Source organism: Lepidochelys olivacea (genome assembly GCF_965140295.1).
Source record: "Lepidochelys olivacea isolate rLepOli2 genome assembly, chromosome: 20".
Taxonomy (NCBI): domain Eukaryota; kingdom Metazoa; phylum Chordata; order Testudines; family Cheloniidae; genus Lepidochelys; species Lepidochelys olivacea.
In genome coordinates this window covers 1,810,314-1,831,932 of record NC_140430.1, presented here as the reverse complement: position 1 = coordinate 1,831,932, position 21,619 = coordinate 1,810,314, and the positions used below count along the sequence as shown (strand labels likewise).

The following is a 21,619-nucleotide window of genomic DNA, read 5'->3' as shown; positions in this document are numbered from 1 at the left end:
CTGAGCCCGTCGGCCCCCCCAGCGTGGCCCCGGGGCCCCCCCGGACTGAGCCCGTCGGCCCCCGCAGCGTGGCCCCGGGGCCCCCCCGGACTGAGCCCGTCGGCCCCCGCAGCGTGGCCCCGGGGCCCCCCCGGACTGAGCCCGTCGGCCCCCCCAGCGTGGCCCCGGGGCCCCCCGGACTGAGCCCGTCGGCCCCCGCAGCGTGGCCCCGGGGCCCCCCCGGACTGAGCCCGTCGGCCCCCCCAGCGTGGCCCCGGGGCCCCCCGGACTGAGCCCGTCGGCCCCCCCAGCGTGGCCCCGGGGCTCTGCTCAGGGAAATGAACTGGGACAGACCCCCGGGGGGGCTGTGGGTGGCTGGGTCTAGGGGTGCAGGGGGAACTAGGGGCTCAGGGCATCTGCTCTGGCACCCCCAGACGTTACCAGCCCCTGAAGACATGGGGGCGGTGGCTGCGGAGCGGGGGGAGAAAACAGGCTGTGGTGGGGACCCAAACCCACCCATCAGCTGGGGGGAGGTGCTAATGATCTCCTTGCTGGGTGGGGCCCAAGGGGGGGACGCCGGGAAGGGAGGGGTCGGGCACGGATGTGGCGTTGGGGTGGGGGGCCGCAGTTCTGAAGGGGCTGGTCTTTCCCACCCCAGGGGCCCTGCCCCTCCTGCCTGTCCCCCTGGGGGAGGGGATGGCACTGGCAGGCTGGGCAGAAAATTCACCCCCACCCCCACCCCCGAGCCCCTCAATCTCCAATGACTTGACCCTCGTCCAGAACTGGGTGGATGTCAGGAGGGGGACCTGAGGAAACAGCCCCCAGATTCCTAACAGGTCTCGCCTCCTCCTCTGCTCAGATCCTACCCCCTGCCCCCGCCCCCGCCAGACACCCCCAGGGGCAGGAGAGAAGCCTGCCTTCTCCCTAGCATTGGGGTACGAATTGAGCATCCCAGCTCCCCCCACAGCTCACTACCCTTGTACAGAGGCCCCCCCAGACCCCAAAGTGGGGAGAACCCCTCCTACCCCTCATCTCTTCTCCCCAGATTATACTCTGTCACCATTTGCAGCCCCACAAGTCTCTTGCATGAAGGGTTGTGGGGCAGCCCTAGATATTACGATATATAGACTTCAGGGGGTTGCCCACTGGGTATTGCCCAAGAAATGGTCTCGTGTCCTATCAACTGGCTGACATGCGCCTGTCTGTACATAATCTCTCCACTGCCCCTGCTGGAGGCCATTGGAGCTGCTCGAGCGTGTGTCATAGACCCTGTATGGCTAAGGGCCGATGGAGAGTCCCCCTCCCAGCCAGCCTTTGGGAGCGGGAGGATCCGAGTCTCTCTGGAGTAATAGAGAGATGGGCCTGGCTGGGCCAGGGGTCTCCCCCATCACAGCTGCCTACTGCAGTGGGGGGCTTCCCTCTGCCCCCATGGCTAGTCGGGGGTGTCACAGAGTCCCTGGGCGATGCTCTGGACCTGCTCCCTATGAAGCCAGGCAGGACTCTGGGGAGTCTCCTCTCGGGGAGCAGCCTGTCTGCAGGACACACAGCTCCCCCGGCTTCCCCCTTCCTGGGTCTGACCTCAGAGCATTCAGCCTCCTCTGCCCCTCCCTGGGCTTCCCACAGTGAGTCCGCCCAGGCGGGGTCCTGGGGCAGCCAGAGGGTCCTGCCCCCTAACTCCGCAGTCAGACGGGACTCTCAGCCAGCCAGTAAAACAGAAGGTTTATTAGAGGACAGGAACATGGTCTAAAACAGAGCTTGCAGGTGCAGAGAACAGGACCCCTCAGCCGGGTCCATTTTGGGGGCAGTGAGCCAGACAACCACGTCTGCACTTCACTCCATGTCCCAGCCAGCCCCAAACTGACTCCCACTCCAGCCCCTCCTCCTCTGGGCTTTGTCCCTTTCCCGGGCCAGGAGGTCACCGGATTCCTTTGTTCTCCAACCCTTCAGCTCTCACCTTGCAGGGGGAAGGGCCCAGGCCATCAGTGGCCAGGAAACAGGGTGTCGGCCATTCTCTGTGTCCAGACCCCTGCACACACCTGCCCTCTAGGGCTCTGCAACGATCATACACCCTTATCGCACCACTTAGATACTTAAGAACTGCCTAGGGGAAACTGAGGCACCCCCACACCATTCAGAGGAAACATTAAGAACAGTCCTGCTTTGTCACAGGGGGTGGGGGCTGTATTGTGTGGGTGGGGCAGGGAGCCTGTGCCACAAGGGCAATGCCCAGACTCCGCCCCAGCATCTTCCTAGCGAGCAAAGAAACAAGATGGTTGGGTCAGAGCCGGGCCGCGGCCAAGCCCCTGCGATACCCCCCCCCACTGCCTTTCCCCTCCCCCATACACACAACACCCCTCGCCCCCCCACAGCCATTCCCCTCCTCCATACCCACAGCCCCCCACTGCAGTTCCCCCATCACACACACAGCATCACTGCAAAACCCCACTGCACCCCACAACTGTTCCAGCGTACACCCCACATCCCCCGTCAGATCCTCCCAGACCCGCACATACCCGCAGAAACACCCCTGATCACTGCCCCACTCTCACCCTCCCACCAGCGAACCGCCAGGCCCAGCCACCCCCGTGGCTCTTCCCCGCCAGAGACCTGGGCTGGCTCTTTCTGCCCCGTGAGTGTGGCAGGGCGTGTGCGTATCACGTGGGTGCTTTGCAGGCACGTGTCTGAGTGAGCACACACGGATGCGCAGCAGGGGGATGTGCAGGTGTTTGCACGCACATGTGCAAGTATGTTTGCACATGCACAGGGTGTTCTCCAATTCCCTCTCCTCGATCCATCTTTCCCCTTCACCCCCCATCACCCCAGCCACCCCTCATTTCAGTCTCACCCAGCCTTTGGCTCTCCTCCCCCTGCTCCCCTCCCCCCATTCCCCACCCTGCCCCGCCTCCTTTGCACACTCAGAAAGGTCACCCCCTGGTGGAAGCTATTCCTCACTGGGGCAGCATTGCTCTTCTGCGCACACGCATGCTGCCCCCTGCATGCAAGCCCCATGTGCTGGCCACTCACCGACCACGGGCCGCGGGAGGGAGCTGTGCAGTGACCTGTTCGAACTGTCCAGGGGCCGGGGCACTTCGCTGCGATTAACCCGCCCGGGGCCGCTCACACCAGGGGCCCCGTGAACCCATGTCTCCGATCGCCAGGCTCTGTGTTTGATCCGCCATTAAAACACTCTGGTTTTGGACTCGCACTTTGGAGGGGTTTTCTCTGTTGCCACAATGCAGTCATGCACGGGGCTCACTCACCCACCACTGATCTGCAGCCACCTCTGGGGTGAGGCACAGCGGCGGGTCAACAGCCACACTGCAATGCTGCTGGGAAGCGAAGGAGGATCCCGCCTCCAGCTGGAGCCCCGAAGGGAGGGACGATCACCTGAGCTGCAATGCTGGGTCCCAGCCCCTCCCGTGGGCACCAGCTCCCTTGCTGCGCATGGGGCCAGCTGGGATCTTTGGGCTGTAACAGAAGCCAGCACCCAGGATGTGGCGGGTTGGAGGGTGCCAGAGGCTGAGGCCAAGGGGGTTCTGGGCCTGGGCGTGACCCCTCTCGTTAACCCCTTCCTTGCTACAGGCCTGCCCTCCCCTTCCCCCGTGGATGCATTTAACATGTGTCACCAAGTCCCTGCTCCAGGATCCTGGCTCCTTCCCTGGCCCAGGAATGCTCATGGCCTCTCCACCCCCGGCACTTTAACGCCTTCTTTGCCAGCCCCAGCCAGGGGCCTCTCCTGGCTTCTCTGTTTCCCCAGGGTCTGGGGCACCTCACCTCCCCTTCTCTGACCCCGAGGAGTCCTCGCCAAGGAGCAACACATCTGCAGGGAAGGGCACACACAGGGCACTGCTGTTGGGAAGTTTACCGCACTGAGGTCCTGGGCACTGCTGTCAGGAAGCTTGCAACACCGGAGTCCTGAGTCCAGGACACTGCTGTGGGGAAGTTCACAGTGCTGGGCTCCCACCAGGGCACTGCTGTCAGGGTGATCACAGCTATAGGAAATCTTTTCCCAGCCTCATCTCCAATTCCAGCCCCTTTGCTTGGCCAATTAGTGTTAATTAACCACATTGGCCAGTGCACGTGTCTGTGGGTGTGTGTGCGCCCCTGCATGTGGGGTAGGGGTGCCATACAGCTATGGTGCATCACCTCACAGGGCTCACCCACCCAGGGCGGAAATGCAGCCACTGCTGGGGTGGGGCAAGGCAGCTGAGCACCAGCTACATTGCACAGGGATGGGCGTGCATCTCACTGGGGTGTTTTTCACAAGATCCCCCCTCGATCCCACCCTGGCCAGATGCGGGGGCACCCATGGGGAGGGGACCGGGGGCTTTGATGGTGGTGAAAGAGGAGAGGCATAGATGGGGCACTCAGGCACGGCTCTCCCCAGACTCCCCCCCCCCCAATACTGTCTGACGCACCCCACATCCTGCACTGAGCACCCCTGGGCTTTGGCAGCTCTGAGCCCTGCTGTTTCTCCTGCTCACCCTGCAAACTGCCCCCCAAAGTAACCCCCACCCCCACCGCCACCCAGCCTGGGGGGGTGCAGTGCCCCCCTGTGCCGGTTATGGGGAGGCAGTGTCCTGCTAGGAGAGTTCGGGTCACACACCAGCAGCTGGGCCCCTTGTGCGCCCCCCATGCGCCGTATGCAACCCTGCGTCTGGGTGGGGGGCGGGGGGGGAGTAGTGTGGCCGCCCCCAGCCTGCGCTGAACGGGGAGCATGCCTGCCCGCACACGTTTGTCTGCATGCACATAGCGTGGCCTGGCCACCCGTGCTCCAGTCACGTTACACACATGTCGTGTCTGTATCCCAGCCCCGCCCGTGCATCCCCCTGCCAGCGGGCCCTGCCTAGTGGCCATGACAGCGCCATGCACGCGTGGTGCCCCAGCGGGACATGCCTAGTGGCCATGACAGCGCCATGCACGCGTGGTGCCCCAGCGGGCCCTGCTAGTGGCCATGACAGCGCCATGCACGCGTGGTGCCCCGGCGGGCCCTGCTAGTGGCCATGACAGCGCCATGCACGCGTGGTGCCCCGGCGGGACATGCCTAGTGGCCATGACAGCGCCATGCACGCGTGGTACCCCGGCGGGACATGCCTAGTGGCCATGACAGCGCCATGCACGCGTGGTGCCCCGGCGGGCCCTGCTAGTGGCCATGACAGCGCCATGCACGCGTGGTGCCCCGGCGGGCCCTGCTAGTGGCCATGACAGCGCCATGCACGCGTGGTGCCCCGGCGGGACATGCCTAGTGGCCATGACAGCGCCATGCACGCGTGGTGCCCCGGCGGGCCCTGCTAGTGGCCATGACAGCGCCATGCACGCGTGGTGCCCCGGCGGGCCCTGCCTAGTGGCCATGACAGCGCCATGCACGCGTGGTGCCCCGGCGGGACATGCCTAGTGGCCATGACAGCGCCATGCACGCGTGGTACCCCGGCGGGACATGCCTAGTGGCCATGACAGCGCCATGCACGCGTGGTGCCCCGGCGGGCCCTGCTAGTGGCCATGACAGCGCCATGCACGCGTGGTGCCCCGGCGGGCCCTGCTAGTGGCCATGACAGCGCCATGCACGCGTGGTGCCCCGGCGGGCCCTGCCTAGTGGCCATGACAGCGCCATGCATGCGTGGTGCCCCGGCGGGCCCTGCTAGTGGCCATGACAGCGCCATGCACGCGTGGTGCCCCGGCGGGCCCTGCTAGTGGCCATGACAGCGCCATGCACGCGTGGTACCCCGGCGGGCCCTGCCTAGTGGCCATGACAGCGCCATGCACGCGTGGTGCCCCGGCGGGCCCTGCCTAGTGGCCATGACAGCGCCATGCACGCGTGGTGCCCCGGCGGGCCCTGCTAGTGGCCATGACAGCGCCATGCACGCGTGGTGCCCCGGCGGGCCCTGCTAGTGGCCATGACAGCACCATGCACGCGTGGTGCCCCGGCGGGCCCTGCCTGCCCCCCACCATGTCTGCAGCACGTCAGCAAAGACACCGCTGGCTGTGTGCTATCTGCAGCCCATCGGTCCCCCCGGGCGGTGACGTTCACGGTGCACACGCGTGTGCAGGCAGACAGGCCGCGTGCACACACGGGCCCAGTACCGCCCCCCCCCACACGTCTGTGCCGGCTGGCCCTGTCACCGCGCTGATGCTGCCCAGCGGCGCCCGCCTGTAATGAGCTCCCCGCCCGCCCCCCCGGGACGCCGGTAATCGGCAAATCAGGCTGGGAAGGCGGCGCTGAGACAGGCCTGGGCCCCGCCATTCAACAGGAGTTCACTTTTCGGGTGTCCGTTTCCTCCCCCCAAACCAGCTCCCACCCCCCATCAACCACCCACTCCTGGGCGAGGGGAGGCAGAATGGATAAATGGGGGGGGCACGTGCCCACCAGCCCATGTTACAGGGCTGGGACTGGAGGCGGTTTGGGCCAGGGCCGCGCTCTGCTCTGCGTTCGGGTCTGGTCCTGATCTGGGGTCCCTGGGTGCTGCCCCAGGAGCTCCCTGCAGTCCCCCAACCCCTCCCACCATGCGGCCCAGGTGTGAGGATGTGACGCAGCAGGGAGGGGGGAGTGTTGACCTGGGAATGTGCCCTGGGGAGGGGAGACCTGAGAGCCTGTCACCTGAGCCGGGAGGGGGACAGGGAGGTGACACCTCTGCCCGGGAATGTGGACAGAGGCTGCAGGAGGGAGCCTGCTGGGGGGGTTTAGTTTCAATGTGGGGCTGGGTGGAGGAACGCAGGGAGCCCCAGGGCTGGGGTCTAAGCTCCCTGCTCCCCCAGAAGGACTCGACTGAGGGGTCCTGGGGGTACCCACAAGCTCTGTTGTGGACTGTGTTCCTGTTGTCCAATAAACCTTCTGTTTTACTGGCTGGCTGAGAGTCTCAGGGAATCCCAGGAAGAGGGGTGCAGGGCCTGGACTCCCCCACACTCCGTGACACCAGGGTCACCACCCTCCCAGCCCGCTCCCTTTCAGGGACACCCTGCAACCCTCATCTCCCCCCTGCCAGAGGCTGTGTCCCCCCTTCTCCTTTCTCTCACCCAGCCCAGGGTCTCCCTTTCTCCTCCCCTGCCGGGGTGCTGGGTCTGGCCCCCACTTTCTCCTTCCCTGCGCTGGCAGGGTGGCCCCTGGGTGAACCTGGGTTGGGGCAGTGGGACCCCCCTCCGTGGGTTGTGGAGGAGCTGGGGGTTGCACAGGAAAGTTTCTGAAAGCTCTCGGCCCTGCCTGCTTGGGCAGTCCGGGGTTGTGGAGGTGAGGGAGCCCAGCAGGGACCAGTGCGGGGGCAGGAGGATGCATGGGGGTGTTCAGGGCAGCCCCTAGGGACACACTGATTCCTGGTGAACAATGCTCTCAGAGCCCAGCCCCCTCCCTTCCCAGGCAGGCGCGGGGTGGAGGAGGGGACACCATGCCACACAAACTGAGACGGACTGCGGCTCTCCTGTGGACTCAGACAACTCACTGTGCGTCTCTGCCTCAGTTTCCCCTTTGGGCACAGGGAGGGTATTCCCCCACCTCCTGTGGCTGTTCTGATGAGCCTGGGTTCATTATTCCCCCAGGATGGGGTTGGGATCCTCCCGGTTTTACAGGTGGGGAAAGTGAGGCGGGGGGGCGGCAGGGAGGGGAAGAGATGAGAATGGAACCCAGGAGTCCTAGGCCCAGCTCTCCCAGTGCCATGCTCACATTCTCTGCCCTCGCCCAGCCCAGACAGCTGGCTGCCAGGCCCACCCTTCGCCTGAGACACCACCAGGGAGCTCTGCCAGCACAGACCCCCCAGGTTGCTGCCCCTCATTCCTGGCAGTAACTTACCCCGCTAAACGCCCAGCCAGGGGCTGCTACAGCAGCTTCCCCTCAACAGGCGAGATCTGCCAAAACCCAGGCCCTGCTAAGTGCAGCCAGCTCTGGGCAGAGGCAGGAGCCTGCCCTTACCAGGCATTTTCCCCGGACCCAGCAGGGGGATCAGATGCCCTCCCACTCCCCTCACCCCTGCTCTTAGCTCGGGGAGGCTGCTGAACAGCAGCTGTGCTCCACCCTAGAAGCAGCTCCTGCAGCCCCGTTGCTCCAGGGGCCGGGCTGTTATGGAAGGGGCGCAGCTGCGAAGCCACTGGAAGTGTAACCACCTGTGACGAAGCAGGACTGTTCTTAATGTTTCCTCTGAATAGTGTGGGGGTGCCTCAGTTTCCCCTAGGCAGTTCTTAAGTCTCTAGGTGGTGGGGTAAGGGTGTATGATCGTTGCAGAGTCCTAGAGGGCAGGGGTGTGCAGGGGTCTGGACACAGAGAATGGCCGACACCCTGTTTCCTGGCAACTGATGGCCTGGGCCCTTCCCCCCTGCAAGGTGAGAGCTAAAGGGTTGGAGAACAAAGGAATCCGGTGACCTCCTGTCCAGGGACAGGGACAAAGCCCAGAGGAGGGGCTGGAGGGGGAGGCAGGTTGGGTCTGGCTGGGACATAGAGTGAAGTGTAGACGGGGTTGTCTGGCTCACTGCCCCCTAAAATGGACCCCGCTGAGGGGTCCTGTTCTCTGCACCTACAAGCTCTGTGTTAGACCATGTTCCTGTCGTCTAATAAACCTTCTGTGTTACTGGCTGGTTGAGAGTCATGTCTGACTGCGGAGTTGGGGGGCAGGACCCTCTGGCTTCCCCAGGACCCCGCCTGGGCGGACTCGCTGGGGGAAGCACACGGAGGGGCAGAGGAGGCTGAATGCTCCGAGGTCAGACCCAGGAAGGTGGAAGCTGTGTGTCCTGAAGACAGGCTGCTCACAGAAAGGAGACTCCCCCAGAGTCCTGCCTGGGTTTGTTGGGAAGCAGGGCCAGAGCCTCGCTCGGGGACTCCGTGACAGCTGGTGGCAGCAGTGGGATGTACTGACCCCGCGGATGGCGCTTCCTGCAGTAAGTGACAGGGGAGCAGTAAAATGAAGGGGGATTGACAAGGACCAGGAGTGCTGAAGGCTCAGAGAGGAGCGGTTTCGGGGGGTGGTTAACCCCTGGGAGTGCGTGACCAGCGAGAAGGATGGTGCAGTAATGGGGGCCCCCTGCGGACTGCAGCGAGCAGTCTCGGGGGAGAGGAGCCTGCGGCTTGGCCCTGGGAGAGAGAAGGGTGCCTCAGTTTCCCCTAGGCAGTTCTTAAGTATCTAGGTGGTGGGATAAGGGTGCATGATTGTTGCAGAGCTTGTAGGGCCTATAGCAAAACAGGAGACCTACAACAGCAGCCAAGTGTAAACAATACTTTATTAGGGTGCCATAGTAACAGACAGCTCGTCATTCAAAATGAGTTTGCTGCTTCCCAGCCCCCCAGGCTTTGGGCTCGTAATAAATAGAGGGGCCGAGGCGGGGCTAGGCCCAGGGAGGTCCTAGAGACTTTGCAGGGGTCACTGACGTGCCTGCAGATCACACGGGAAGGCGCAGAGGCCCAGAGGCCGCGATCCAGGCTAGCGGCAGCTGGCGGGTCTGGGAGCTCCGGTACGCAGGTGATGTGACAGGCCTGGCCTGAGCAGCAGCTGGGCAGACGCCAGTAGGGGGCGCCAGAGGCTGCCTTGCTCGCCCCCCAGTGCTCAAGGTGGCGTCTCCAGCAAGGGGTTCGGGGCGGGGGGGGGCTGGCTACAGAAGCCACCCTCAGGTCAGGAGTCCTGGACTGGCCAGGGTGACGTGGGGCCCGCCCGGTGCCACCGATGTGCCCCTGGAACGAAGAACAGGAGGTGCCCGCCCGGCCCATCCATTGGCATGGGACACAGGTGGGGGGCATGCCAGACCCCACCTGTGCTGGGGGGGGGGGAGCCCCTGCCATGACTGCCAGTGGGGAGCAGATCTGTGGCAGGACCTGGGCGGGCACCAGCTCAAGCGGGTCTGGTTCCCCTCCGTCATCTCAAGGGCTGGAGCGGCAGGGCTGCCTGTAGGGAACTCCTGGCTTCCCCTGGGGGGCCACCAGGTGCCGGCTGCACGATGGGGATAAAGTGCTGGAGGGGAGAGACTGAGGCTGGGATCTCATCTCATGACATACGCTGCCCCCCCCCCACCCCTCCCAGTGCCCACAGCTGGGACCCAGGAGTTCTGGGCTCTATGCCAAGCATGGGGAGGAGAGGGCACTGGAAAGCAGGAGTCCTGGCTCCCAGCATCCGCCTCACTAAACCACTAGCTCCTTCTTCCAGGGCCAGGCAGAGAACCCAGGAGTCCTGGTCCCCCCCCCCCCCCCCCCACCAAACCCACTAGAGTCTGGGAGAGAACCCAGGAATCCTGATTCAGTTCTTCTTTCCCCAGGGACCAGTTGGTTTGGCACCAGGGCTCAGCCCCCACCCCTCAAATGCCGGAGACCCCAGGGAACAGACACTGAGGGGGAAGAGCCAGCGACTCACTGTGGTTTCCCGGGCCTCCAGCAGCGTGGCCACAGGGTCCGTACAGCAGCGGGGGGCCGGGGCCTGGCTGCCAGGGGGCCGGCCCATGTAGAAGGCACACTCGTCGTCCAGGCAGGCCTCTTGGAAGCGCTGGGGGGCGCGGAGCAGGTCCCTGAACCGCTGCTTCACCAGGGCCACGCGGGAGGGGGATGTTGCAGGGGCAGCCCTGGCCCCTGCAGGCGAGAGGGAACGTGAGCCACCCGGGGGCCTGGAGCCCGCAGTCCGTCCGGTTCCCCCCGGGTCCGGCCAGCCACAGGGGCTGCAGAAATGGAGACCTGAACACCCCGGGGCTGGATTGGAGGCAGCGCCCCCTATTGGCCATTTCCCATCAGCTCAGTAGCCAGGTAGCCGGCAGATGGGGACGGGGACAGGGGGGTCCAAAGAAGCCCTGTAGCCCCTGGGGGCACTCGGTGACGGGGTGAAGGAGCCATGTCCTACCTGCAGCACCCCCGCTGGCGGTGGGGGACCTCAGGGAGTGGATGAGAGGGTGGGAGCAGACGGGCCGCTGGGAGGAGAAGGTGAGCGTGGTGCCCGCCGCAGGGAAGGCCGCAGAGCTGGCCGGGGGCATTGCCCTGCTGGCAGGGTCCTGGCACGAAGAGGTGGAGGGGAGTTGCTTCAGCCTGCTGCCAGCTTCTGGCAGGGGAGGGGGCGTGCGGGGGGGCCTGGGCGACGGGGCACAGGCAGCCAGCAGGCTCTGGAGGTCATCCAGGCTGGAGGAGCCGCCCGCCCCCTCCACCTCCTTCCGCAGGAGCCGGGCCAGGAACTCGATGCACTGCCGGGAGGAGAGAGAGTCAGAACAGGACCCCCCCAGCCCAGCCCCCCCAGTATCCAAGGGAGCCCACCCTATCCTCACCACCACGCTGGCCTCTCAGGCCATGCTGCCCCCAGGAGACTGGGGGCTCCCCCCCATGCCTGCAGGACCGAGCCAGGCCCCCCCTCCTACCTGCGTCTTGCTGCCCCCCTCGCCAGGCCAGGCGAGCGCTTTCCTCACTGATGCTTCTGTGGCCACCTGGCTCTCCCCGTCCCCGAAGAGCCGCACCACGATCTTCTCCTGGGGGGAGGCACCATCAGGGGCGTGGGACCAGACCCAGCACGGAACCCCCTCCCCGCTTGCAGGGCCCCCGCCCGAGCTCAGCCCAGGCCCTTCCCGGGGGGTGGGGGCACGGAATGATCTTCCCCACAGAAGCTGCAGGACGGTCCAATTCCAACCCCCACTCAGCACCCCACCCCATGCTCTTTGCCATGGGGGGGCCCAAATTCAGCTAGGATAGAGGATCCTGGAGGGGGGAAGTCACACAGCCCCCAAGACATCGGTCAGACCCCACTGCAGCCCCCTCCCCTCCCAGGGCTGCTGTCCCAGAGTGGGATGGGCTCAGCTGGCATTTGGCCAAAGGAAGGAATCCCCCGGCTGGGTCTCCTCACGCCCCCGCAGCCCCAGGGCACTCACCAAGGGCAGGACTGTCTCATCGGGGTCAGGGCTTCTGGGCTCCGGGGAGAGGCCGCCGGCCCACCTGGCTGGGGTCTAGAAATGGGAACACGGGGTCAGCGAAGGCCTACAGGCAATGGGATGTAGCCACCGCCACCACCCCTGCAGACAGAAGCCCGGCTTGTTCTGGGGCTTGGACAGCGAGCTCTGGGGAGGCAAGGGCTGGCAGAGCCCTGAGCCTGCCTGTCAGCAAGGGGGCACCCCACCCTTCAGACCCTGAGCAGGGCCACTGCTCCCCAACAGCCCAGGAGCCAGGTCCCTCCCGCATCCAGGCACAGCACCCTGGAACCAAGTTGATCTGTCCCTGTTCCTGCCCCCCAAAGCCCCATTCCCACCCACCTGCAGCACTCCCTGTGCCGGGCGCTTGTCCAGGGCCCCCTCGGTGCGGGGCGTGCGGGGGAAGACGGCCAGGCGGCGGGTGGAGAAGCAGGTACGGCGCTGCGAAGGGAGAAGGTTTCATGTGGACAGCGCCCAGCGCATGGGGCTGGGTCTCACTGGGGCTGCCCCCGCCCCGCACCCCAGGGAACAGACCCTGCACGGACTGGCCAGGCTCTCTTTGGGCTCCCCTGGTTGGAGAGCCAGGCGCTGCAGTGAGTCCATCCTAGGACTCGTAGTGAGTCCATCCTAGGACTTGTGGACACAGACCCCAGGCAGGGCTGAACAGGGCCCAGCCTGGCAGGCCCCTGCCTCACAGACAGGGGAGGGACCAGTGAGTGCAGCACAGCCAAGGAGAGAACCCAGGAGTCCTGGCTCCCAGCCTCACCCAACCCACTAGATTCCCCTTCCCGAGCTGGGGACAGAACCCAGAAGTCCTGGCTCCCAGCCCCCCGGCTCTAACTCCTAGGCAGACCCCAGGGAATGCCTGGGTCCCATCTATGGGTCATGTTTGGTGAGGGTGGGGACCAGCTGAGCAGAGGGCAGGTCCGGGTGACAGGAGCTGCTCAGACCAACCCCTCCCTGAGGAGATTCCCACCCCCTGCCCCGCCCAAGGGTACAAACCAGGGACTGGGGCTGCGTGACGGGCACCCTCCTGGCGGAGCCAAAGGGCGAAGAGCGGCTGATCTCCCGGGTCCTGGGCGTGCCAGCCAGCTGGGCTGCTTGGAGGCCATCCAGGGCCTCAGCACCTGGAGAGAAGGGGAGGCTGAAGGCAGTGAACCCTGGCACCAATTCCCCCCCACCCCCAGGACTTGTGGCTCGTGCATAAAAAGGAACCCCCAGAGCCCAAGCACAAACAGACCCTCCCCCATCTGCTCCCACCCCCCACGCTGGATCCCAGGAGCAGGGGAGGGGTCTGTACCTTTAAGTCCCAGCGTGGAGTAGCAGGAGGCGTGGCCGAAGTCGCCCTTTGGGGGGACGCTGATCTGAGGTCTCAGCAGCGAGGTTCTGCTGCCCTGAGGGGGAGAGAAAAGGCCACCTCAGCCCCCTCTGCTCTGCAGATGGCAAGGGCAGGGTGCTGAGCCCCTGTGGGCCAGAGGCCAGGGCCAGGCACACCCCAAACCCCTGTGTTGGGCTGCTGCTACCCTGCCCACCTCTCAGCAGCCGGGGCTGCACCTAACCCCATCACCGCAGGCACTGGCTGGGCCACGCTACGGCTGGAGGGGCCAGCCCAGCTGCTGGAATCCTGGGACCAGATACCCTCCTCCTGCCCCACTGGTGCCAGCCCCCCGGGTGTGGATCCCACAAAGCGCCGGGCAGAGGCAGTGCCCCCAGCACCAGCTGCCCCAACAAGGACCAAGCCACAAGGCCAGGCTTCGAGACCCCTGAACAGCTCACCGTGGGGCTCCCCTGAGTGGAGGGCGGGACACCCCGCAGCCCCTTCACTGGCACCCTCCGAGCCAGACTGAGCTTCCCCGTGGGCCCCAGGGCAGCGTGGCTCAGTCCCACGTTGGAGAGGACGCTGGCCAGGGCATCCAGGTCTGGCATGAACTCCTCTGCAGGGACGGGGGAGAGGAGACTGTCAGCAACTGGCTCGGTAGGAGTCCGGTTTGGTTTACATTTCTGATGGCTAACATCAATGTTTTTAAGCGTTTTTCCCTATTTCCAGCAATTTAAATGGTCTGACCCTGCAGCTCTGAAAATAGCGGAGCGGAGACAGTACATGTTGAGATTCAAAACGGTTATAATGCTTAAAACACAAACTATGGACATCACACGCCCAGCCCTGCCAAGGAAGGGCTGGATGGCGGCTCTGGCTGGCCACGCTTCCAATGGGTGGTGTGTTCGTGGATTCCAGTGAAACACACGTCCTGACACTGACTGATATCAATCTAACCCCTCCAAGCCTGGTCATCAGCCATGGGGGGCGGGGACCGGGGAGGCACGACAAGGGCATCACGGTAGCCTGTGGAAGTGCCCGACATTGCATCACTCATAAGACAAGATGGAATTTGGGCTGGGCTGGGCAGGGGAGTCAGGACTCCTTGGTTCTATCCCAGCTCTGGGAGGGGAGTGGGGTCTGGTGAGTTAGAGCAGGAGTCAGGACTCCTGGGATCTATTCCAGGCTTACGGGACATGGGATCTTACCTGTCTCTGATGCTCCCATGAGATCCGTCCTTGAGGGTGAGCTGCTGCTGAAGCAGAGAAAACAGGGGCTGCTCATTCCCCACCCCTGCCGACTCGGGCAGGTGCAGGGCGCTGTTTGCCACCCAATTCCCAGGCTCCCCTGCCCCTTGGGTCTGAACCCTCCGGCTCAGGATCCCAGCAGGGAGCAGAGGTGTGTGTAGAGAGTTGGCCGGGTGTCAGCACAGGGCCCCCCGTATAATCCATCATAACCTGGCTCCAGACGACGCGACGTGGCCAGTGCTGGCTGCAGATACTCCTTGGGAATGCCAGGTACACGCTGTGCACCTCCAGCCGATCACAGAGCCACGAGAGCTGCGATGGGCGGTTAATGGTATGTTCCTCCCCCGTACCCGTTAATGGCGCGCTCCCCTGTCACCTGTGGGCTGCACTCTGCCCCCCAGTGCCAGCCTTGCCCCCTTTGCCATCGCTCAAGGACCCCGGCCTGCCATTGCTAGACTGGTCCCTGGTTCCACCGGCTTCCTGGCTCTTGGCTGGTTCACTCTGCATCGCCGTTGCAATGGGACGCGGGCGCCCGCGACATGCCTCCTTCGCCCCTGCGCCCAGTCTCTGCAGAGTGGGGTGCCCCTGGCGCCGAGAGAAACCTGGTTCAAGGGGGGCTGGGCAGGCACATGGTACCCACAGCGCCCTGCCCCCAACTGAAGGAACTGGAGCATCCGAGCCACCCTGGAGATGGGCACCCCATCACCCACGGAACGCATCCAGCCCCATGGTGACCCACCCTGAGGGGCCGCGGGAACGGCAGGCACCAGTCGCGGCAGCTGGCCCAGGCCAGGTGTGGACTAGGGCGGGTTCTGGAGCAGAGGAACCCAGTGCCGTGGGCTGCGCAGGGAACGAGGCTAATACGAGGAGTCCCCTGCACCCTCCCCCACCCCCCCGAGGCCCCTCCCAGCTGCCAGCCCCAGGGTGCCTCCTTAAGCACTGGAGGCAGACAGCCCCCTCCAGCACCGGCCCCTCTGCAGCGGGGCATTGCCAGCTGGAGCTGGGACTTAGTGCAGCCCCTCCAAACCCTGTGGGTGTCCCACTGCCCTCCGATGGCATCTCTAGCCAGGCAGAGAGGAAGGTTGGAGCCAGCCAGCACTCACCGCGGGCTGGGCACGGGACCCCAAGTCCCGCAGTGTCGCTGACAGGGCCTGGATCTGCTGAGATTTAAGGAGCAGGCCACGGTGCTGAGCAGGATCCTGTGTGGCTCGACGAGCTGCATCTGGGGGCCGGAGCAGAGAGGGCAGAAGTCAGGCAGCGAGCCGAGAGCAGGCCCGGGGAGCAATCAACACTATATTAATGATGCCAAAGGGCCCAGGATCAGCAGATGCTGCCAGGCTCCCTTCCCTTCTCCCCCATGCAGGCAGCTTCCTGCAGCAAGAGGTCACCTTCTGGGGAAGCTGCTCCTGCATTGCACCATCCACCCTACCCAGGGCCACCCGGGCCCCAGCTGCAGGAGCCAGGGGCTGTACCTTTAGCTGCCAGCCGGGAGAAGCAGGAGGTGCGGGCTGGATCCGGGCACAAGGCAGGGGTCCCCGAGGCCACGTACAGGGAACCACGCACAGTCTGGGGGAAAGAGAGAAGCAGCCAGGAAGGCCAGTTAGGAAAGTGGGTCCCTGACCCACCCCTTACTAAAGCCCTAGTGTGAGGGGGCTGCAAGCTCGCTGTGTTCAGGAGAAAAGCAGAGAAGTCAGAACTTCCTCGAGACATCAAAGCAATTTACAGACAAAGGAGCTCAGACCTCAGCCCACCGTAGAAAGGAGGCCGTCATCTCCCTCTTACACATGGGGAAACTGAGGCAATGTAGCCAGTTAGGAATAGAACCCAGGACTCCCACCTCCATGACCCCACTCTCCACCCAGAATCGGGGGTAGTACCCAGGAGTCCTAGTGTCCAGGCCCTTCCTCGCCCTAGCCCACTGGACCCTGCTCTCCTGGGTTCTGCCCCAGCTCTGGGAGGAGTCCTGGCACCAAGCCCCCCACTCCCCCGCCCCCGCTTACAAGGAGGACAATTTGTTAATAGTTTTCATCATAACACTGTCCCTTTAAAAGAAGGGTCCCCTCCCTCCATGGCCCATCAGCACGAGTTGATGAGCTACCGCAGGACCTGTGCTGACCCTACTGTGTGCCGGCCCCAGGGCTCAGAGCGAGCCAGGTGGACCCACAACAGGGCGGGCCAGCCAGCCAGCCACAGTGTAAGCAGGGAGCTGGTTCCACCGCTGGGCCCGGGATGACAGGACTTACCCGTGCAGACCCGCTGGCGTGGACCGAGTTGCCCCTGCTCCCCCTCAGAGGGACCCGCCGGGCCAGGCTGGGTTTCCTGGCCACACCCAGCGTGCTGTTTGCCAGCCCCACATTGGAGAGGATGCTGGCCAAAGCCGCCGGGTCAGCCACGAACTCCACTGGGCCAACTTCTGCAAGAGATACCACGGTGGTCATGGGGCCGAAACGGGACCACTAAGCCACAGGTAGCTTGGCCCCCCACATCCTGTGATCTTAGCCCGTCTTTCATCCTGAAGGACCCCAAAATGCTTTACAAGATCATCTCGCTCTGAAACGCGGCCACCGCTGCAGGGCTAGACAGCAAAGAATCCCAGAGGCAGCTGACATTGCCAGGGCAATGAATGCACGTACCGGAGCTGGGCTAGGACACGTGGCCCAATGCCCAATGAAATGCCAGGGTTCTGGGCCTGGGCATTTGGGAAATGTGCCGTGGCACCTGGCAGAGGTAGCCAGTCCCTGGGCCTCACCACTCATCAGAAAGATGGTGCTCCTATTGCACCGCGCCCCAGGGGACTGTGCTCAGCAGCCCCCTACCCTGTTCCTGCAACCAAGCACCCCAGGCCCACACTGGGGGACCAGGGCCAGCACTGAGTCAGTGGGAAGAGCCCCCAAGTACAAGTTGCCAGGACAGTTTCCTGCAGCAACCAGTTGTCCCGCCAGGTCTCCCATCCACACGGTGTCCAGGCTCAGTCCTGCTTAGCTTGTGAGATGTGAGAGCATCACAGCAGGAGACAGACGTCAGGAAAGGAGCCTGGGGCCCCCTGCTGGCAGAGGCTGGGACTGCACCAGCACGGCTTTTCAGCACAAGAGCGGGTACCTTTGCCATTGGGGAGGCTGGTGCCTGGCGGGGTCTTCTGGGCTGCTGCCCCCAGGTGTATCTCCTCCAGGGGGCCTCCGGGCTGGCTTCTGCTCGGCAGCTCCGGGGATCCCGCCGGCAGCTCCGCGGCTGCAGCCATATCAATATGGAACTTGTCCCCTTTGCAGGCCAGGTTAAAGGGACAGGTCTGCGGACAGGGCTTCTTACCGGCAGCCTTCCCCTGGCAGGGCAGAAAAGCAGTCACCTGGGAGATGAAGGCATGCAGAGTGCGAACGCTGCACGCCCCACGAGCACGGCTGCACAGACAGCGAGACCCAGCTGAGGCAAGTGCCATCCACACCTGAGCCCCCGGGGACACCCCAACACGGCTTTGTGCACACAAGCAGCACCTCCCATGTCTACGCTGCTACCGAGCGTCGGACCCTGCTGACTCCCTGCTGCCAGAGCCTTTCCCCAGGGCCGGAGCTTTTCGCTGCCAGGCGTACCTACACCGCAGTGACAAGCATGGACGCGGCTTGGGGCACCGTGCGTCGTGCCTGTCCTCTACCTACTGCCATAAGCGTAAGGAGCAAGAGATGCATCCCCATTAGAGGGGGAAACTGAGGCACTAGGCGGGGAAGCATCTTGCCTGACATCACACATCAGTCACAGAGGTGGGAATGGAACCCAGGAGGCCTGACTCCCAGCCGATGTCCTAACCACTACACCACACTCCCTGTCCCAAAGACAGCTACGGAACCTAGGGGCTTGTCTCCCCTGCTCTTACCCACCACTTTCTCCACACCCCCACTTTTCTCGTTTTAATAAAGATTTTGGTCCCATACTAGTGTCAAACCACGGGCACGCCCCCACAGCCTATGATCACCTTGTTGCTCCAGGGCTATAATCACCCGAAGCTGCAGCACAAGAAATGTGGGCTATTTTGTGCCTTGGAACACAGCATCCCAGTGGAAGGGGGGCTCAGAGCACCCTGCCAGGTGACCCCGGCTCTTCTTAGTGATGCTCCCAGTGGATCACAGCCGTGGCCATATGACCCGGAGAGGGGGCATCGGCTAGAACATTGTACCAGCCAGGATCAGATGCACCAGAGTCAGATTATCTGCTAACAATGTGCTGGGCAGTTAAGGCACTTCACGCCGCGCTCCCGGGGGCTTGAGGCACCAGAGTTTGCCCTGCCCCTGTTAAAGGGGGCTGTGGATCAGCGGGAGCACATAGGCACCAGCACCCTGTTTCGGAAGCCAGCACATTCCAAGCGAGCCGAGCGTACCAGCTCCCACGCCCAAGAGGGGTAAATAGGGGTCTAGACTCCACAGTGGCGCAGGCCCCTGCTGTGTGTCTCGGCTGTGCCCCAGCTCTCTCCTCCTCTCTCCTCCTCTTTCCATGCAGCTCTCTCCCAAGCACAGGGACCAGCCAACAAATGGTGCTTCGAGGCTGGCCCCTCACCCTCCATTCACCTTCTGGAACTGGCTCTCCCAGGCCTGGTGCAGCTGCTGGAAGTCCGGGGGCAGGCGGCTTTTGGACAGGACAGGGATCTTGCTGCGGCTCCGCGTGTCTGACCCGTCCCAGGCAGACGGCTCGTTCTCCTTTCCCAGCTGCGGTTCACTCCTGTCCAGGGAGCAGCTCCCTTTCCATTTGCCCTGAGGTGGGTGGGCAAAGGAAGCCCATTCCGGACTCTTCCCGACCTGGGCCATTTTTGACAGCTGCACCAAGCAAAGTCACCGCAGCACCTTTCCTGGCATTTGCACTTGGAGAAAGAGAAAAAAAGAACAGGAGGACTTGTGGCACCTTAGAGACTAACAAATTTATTTGAGCATAAGCTTTCGTGAGCTACAGCTCACTTCATCAGAAGAGAAGCTCCCAGGAGCTGAAGAGAGTGTAACATGCAGAGTGCGTAATCACCTCCCCACCACGCCAGAGGAGACCCACTGCTGGGCTCCTCAAGTCCAGCCCCCTGGCTAGACCTGAGCTGGCAGCACTAGCCCAGGGGGAATTCCCTCCCGAGCCGGCTGGGGACTGGCTACAGGCCCAGAGCAATGCCCCGTGTGGCTGGATCCTGGCCACTGCAGAGTCTGCCCCAGTTCACTCGCCTATTTCATGCTGCGGCGCACGGAGCCCATCACCTCTGGCCCAGCCAGGGAGCTGCACGGCTAGTGAAGGGTCAACACTAGCCACAGGCTCTCTGCCCTGTGCATAACGCCACCAGCCCCGGCCCCAGGGGAGGCTCACCCACACCCCAAGGGCCGAGGCCAACAAGTCCCGGCAGTTTGCACCCACTTGCAACCTCTGCCCGACCGTCTCCTCCGTGCGGCCCACCACATTGTCCCCTGCCCCAGCTCTGCACAATCCACTACTGCCCCCCACCCATACCCCCCTCTGCTGGTCCCCAGGGGGCCCCCTACTGGGCAACAGCCCAGAGACTCCCCCACCCCACTGCTCTCAGGGAACCCCACCTCCCCCCACAGGGAAACCCCTCCAGGGACCCATCCAACCACTACAGCCCCCAGAAACCCCTCTCCCAACTCCCCTCCTAGGCCCCCACCTCAGGGATCCCCCACTGGATGCTCTCCACCCCAAGGCATTCCCCAAGTACACCCCATCCCCACACTCTCCGGGGGGGGATCCCCCCCTCTACTGCCCCCAACCTGGCAGCCTCCCTCATCCTCAGGCCAGGGCCCCCCCCACTCCCCAAGCCTGACACCCCCAGAGACCCCCCACAACTGGGAACCCCACCCCGTGCCCACCTACTCCCCACCCCAGGGCCCCCCCATGGAGACCTCATCCCCAAACACCCCCCATGCCAGGAACCCCCCGGGGGTCCCCCCTCTCCTGCCCCCACCTCGGGAGCCTAAGGCCGGGGACCCCCCAACCCAGGACCCCCCTCCGGGCTCCCCCGAGGCAGGGAGCCCCCCCCATAAGCCCAGGGCCCCGCCCCCCAGGACGGCCCCGCCCCCCAGGACTCCCCCACCCCACCTGCTCCCGGTTGATTCGGTTGCGTCCGCCCCGCTCAGCCCAGCGGCTCGGGGCCAGGCTGCAGCTCCCCGCCGGTTTGTAAAATACCAAGGGCGCTGATTGGCCACCTGCCTCCGCCTGGGGGGCGGGGTCGATCGTAGAGCGAGCCAATCGGAAGCAAGGGAGGCGGGGCCAGGGCGACGCAAGGCGTAGGGCGGAGCTGCGGTGACTGATTGGTCGGCGCTGTCCGCCCCTCCCACCGGCCGCCTGCCGTTCCGGCCTATCAGGCGCGCGGGGGGGGCGGGACAAGGTCGCCCAGCGGAAGTCGACGATCTCGCGAGATCTGAGCTGAAGGGAGCTGGGCCGTATAGACCATAGAGAAGGGCGTGGGTAGAGCGGCGGGCGGATGTGCCGGGTCGGGTGGGAGGAGCGCTGAGACCCCCCCCCCCCCATGTCTTGGGGCCCGGCTCCAGGTCACGCCAAGGGCCCACAGGGGTCAGGGCCCGGCTCCTGGTCACTGCCCGGCTCCAGGTCACGCCAAGGGCCCACAGGGGTCACTGCCCGGCTCCAGGTCACGCCAAGGGCCCACAGGGGTCAGGGCCCGGCTCCTGGTCACGCCAAGGGCCCACAGGGGTCAGGGCCCGGCTCCTGGTCACGCCAAGGGCCCACAGGGGTCACTGCCCGGCTCCAGGTCACGCCAAGGGCCCACAGGGGTCAGGGCCCGGCTCCAGGTCACGCCAAGGGGCCACGGCCCCGGCTCCAGGTCACGCCAAGGGCCCACAGGGGTCAGGGCCCGGCTCCTGGTCACATTGCAGCATCATGCCAGGGGGCCAGGCCCTGGCACTGGGCCATGCCAGACACTCCCCATGGTTGTCAGTCACTGGCTGGTGCCCATCCTGCTGTGAGGTCGCCCCTCGGCTAGCTCCACCAGGTCAGACGGCAGCGTCGTGCCATGGTGCCAGGTCATACCATGGTGCGAGGTCTTGGCAACCAGGCACAGCTTGACACAGCCCCACGGACAGCCCTGTGGCACTGCTGTGCCCAGATCCCCCCTGTGCGCCTGGATCTCACTGTGCAGCATGGCCACAGCTTACTCCGCGGTCCGCCTGGATTCCTACACGACATCCCCTCCCTGGAAGCGGGGAGCTGGCCAGGGCCGAGAGCTGCAGTGGAAGGGGTGAAGAGGCAC

General features: G+C 64.5%; 1 protein-coding gene across 4 annotated transcripts; it reads right to left on the bottom strand.

The window, feature by feature from the left end:
• Positions 1-9,155: 9,155 nt before the first annotated feature.
• On the bottom strand, positions 9,156-20,534 carry TROAP (trophinin associated protein). Of its 4 annotated transcripts, none has more exons than XM_084610573.1 (17): positions 20,452-20,534; positions 18,936-19,225; positions 17,482-17,725; positions 16,626-16,795; positions 15,855-15,948; positions 15,486-15,604; positions 14,759-14,967; positions 14,344-14,390; positions 13,594-13,751; positions 13,118-13,211; positions 12,820-12,944; positions 12,160-12,258; positions 11,782-11,856; positions 11,278-11,385; positions 10,773-11,106; positions 10,296-10,507; positions 9,156-9,899 (listed from the first exon to the last, which is right to left on the bottom strand). In XM_084610573.1, the coding sequence occupies exons 2-17, from the start codon at positions 19,170-19,172 to the stop codon at positions 9,804-9,806; spliced, it is 2,421 nt and encodes an 806-aa protein (XP_084466699.1). In that variant the 5' UTR covers positions 19,173-19,225; positions 20,452-20,534; the 3' UTR covers positions 9,156-9,803. The 4 variants fall into 4 exon arrangements, with proteins under 4 accessions (XP_084466699.1, XP_084466701.1, XP_084466702.1 ...); XM_084610575.1 differs by having other exon boundaries at positions 14,344-14,387; XM_084610576.1 differs by having other exon boundaries at positions 17,482-17,701.
• Between the last annotated feature and the right edge of the window lie 1,085 nt (positions 20,535-21,619).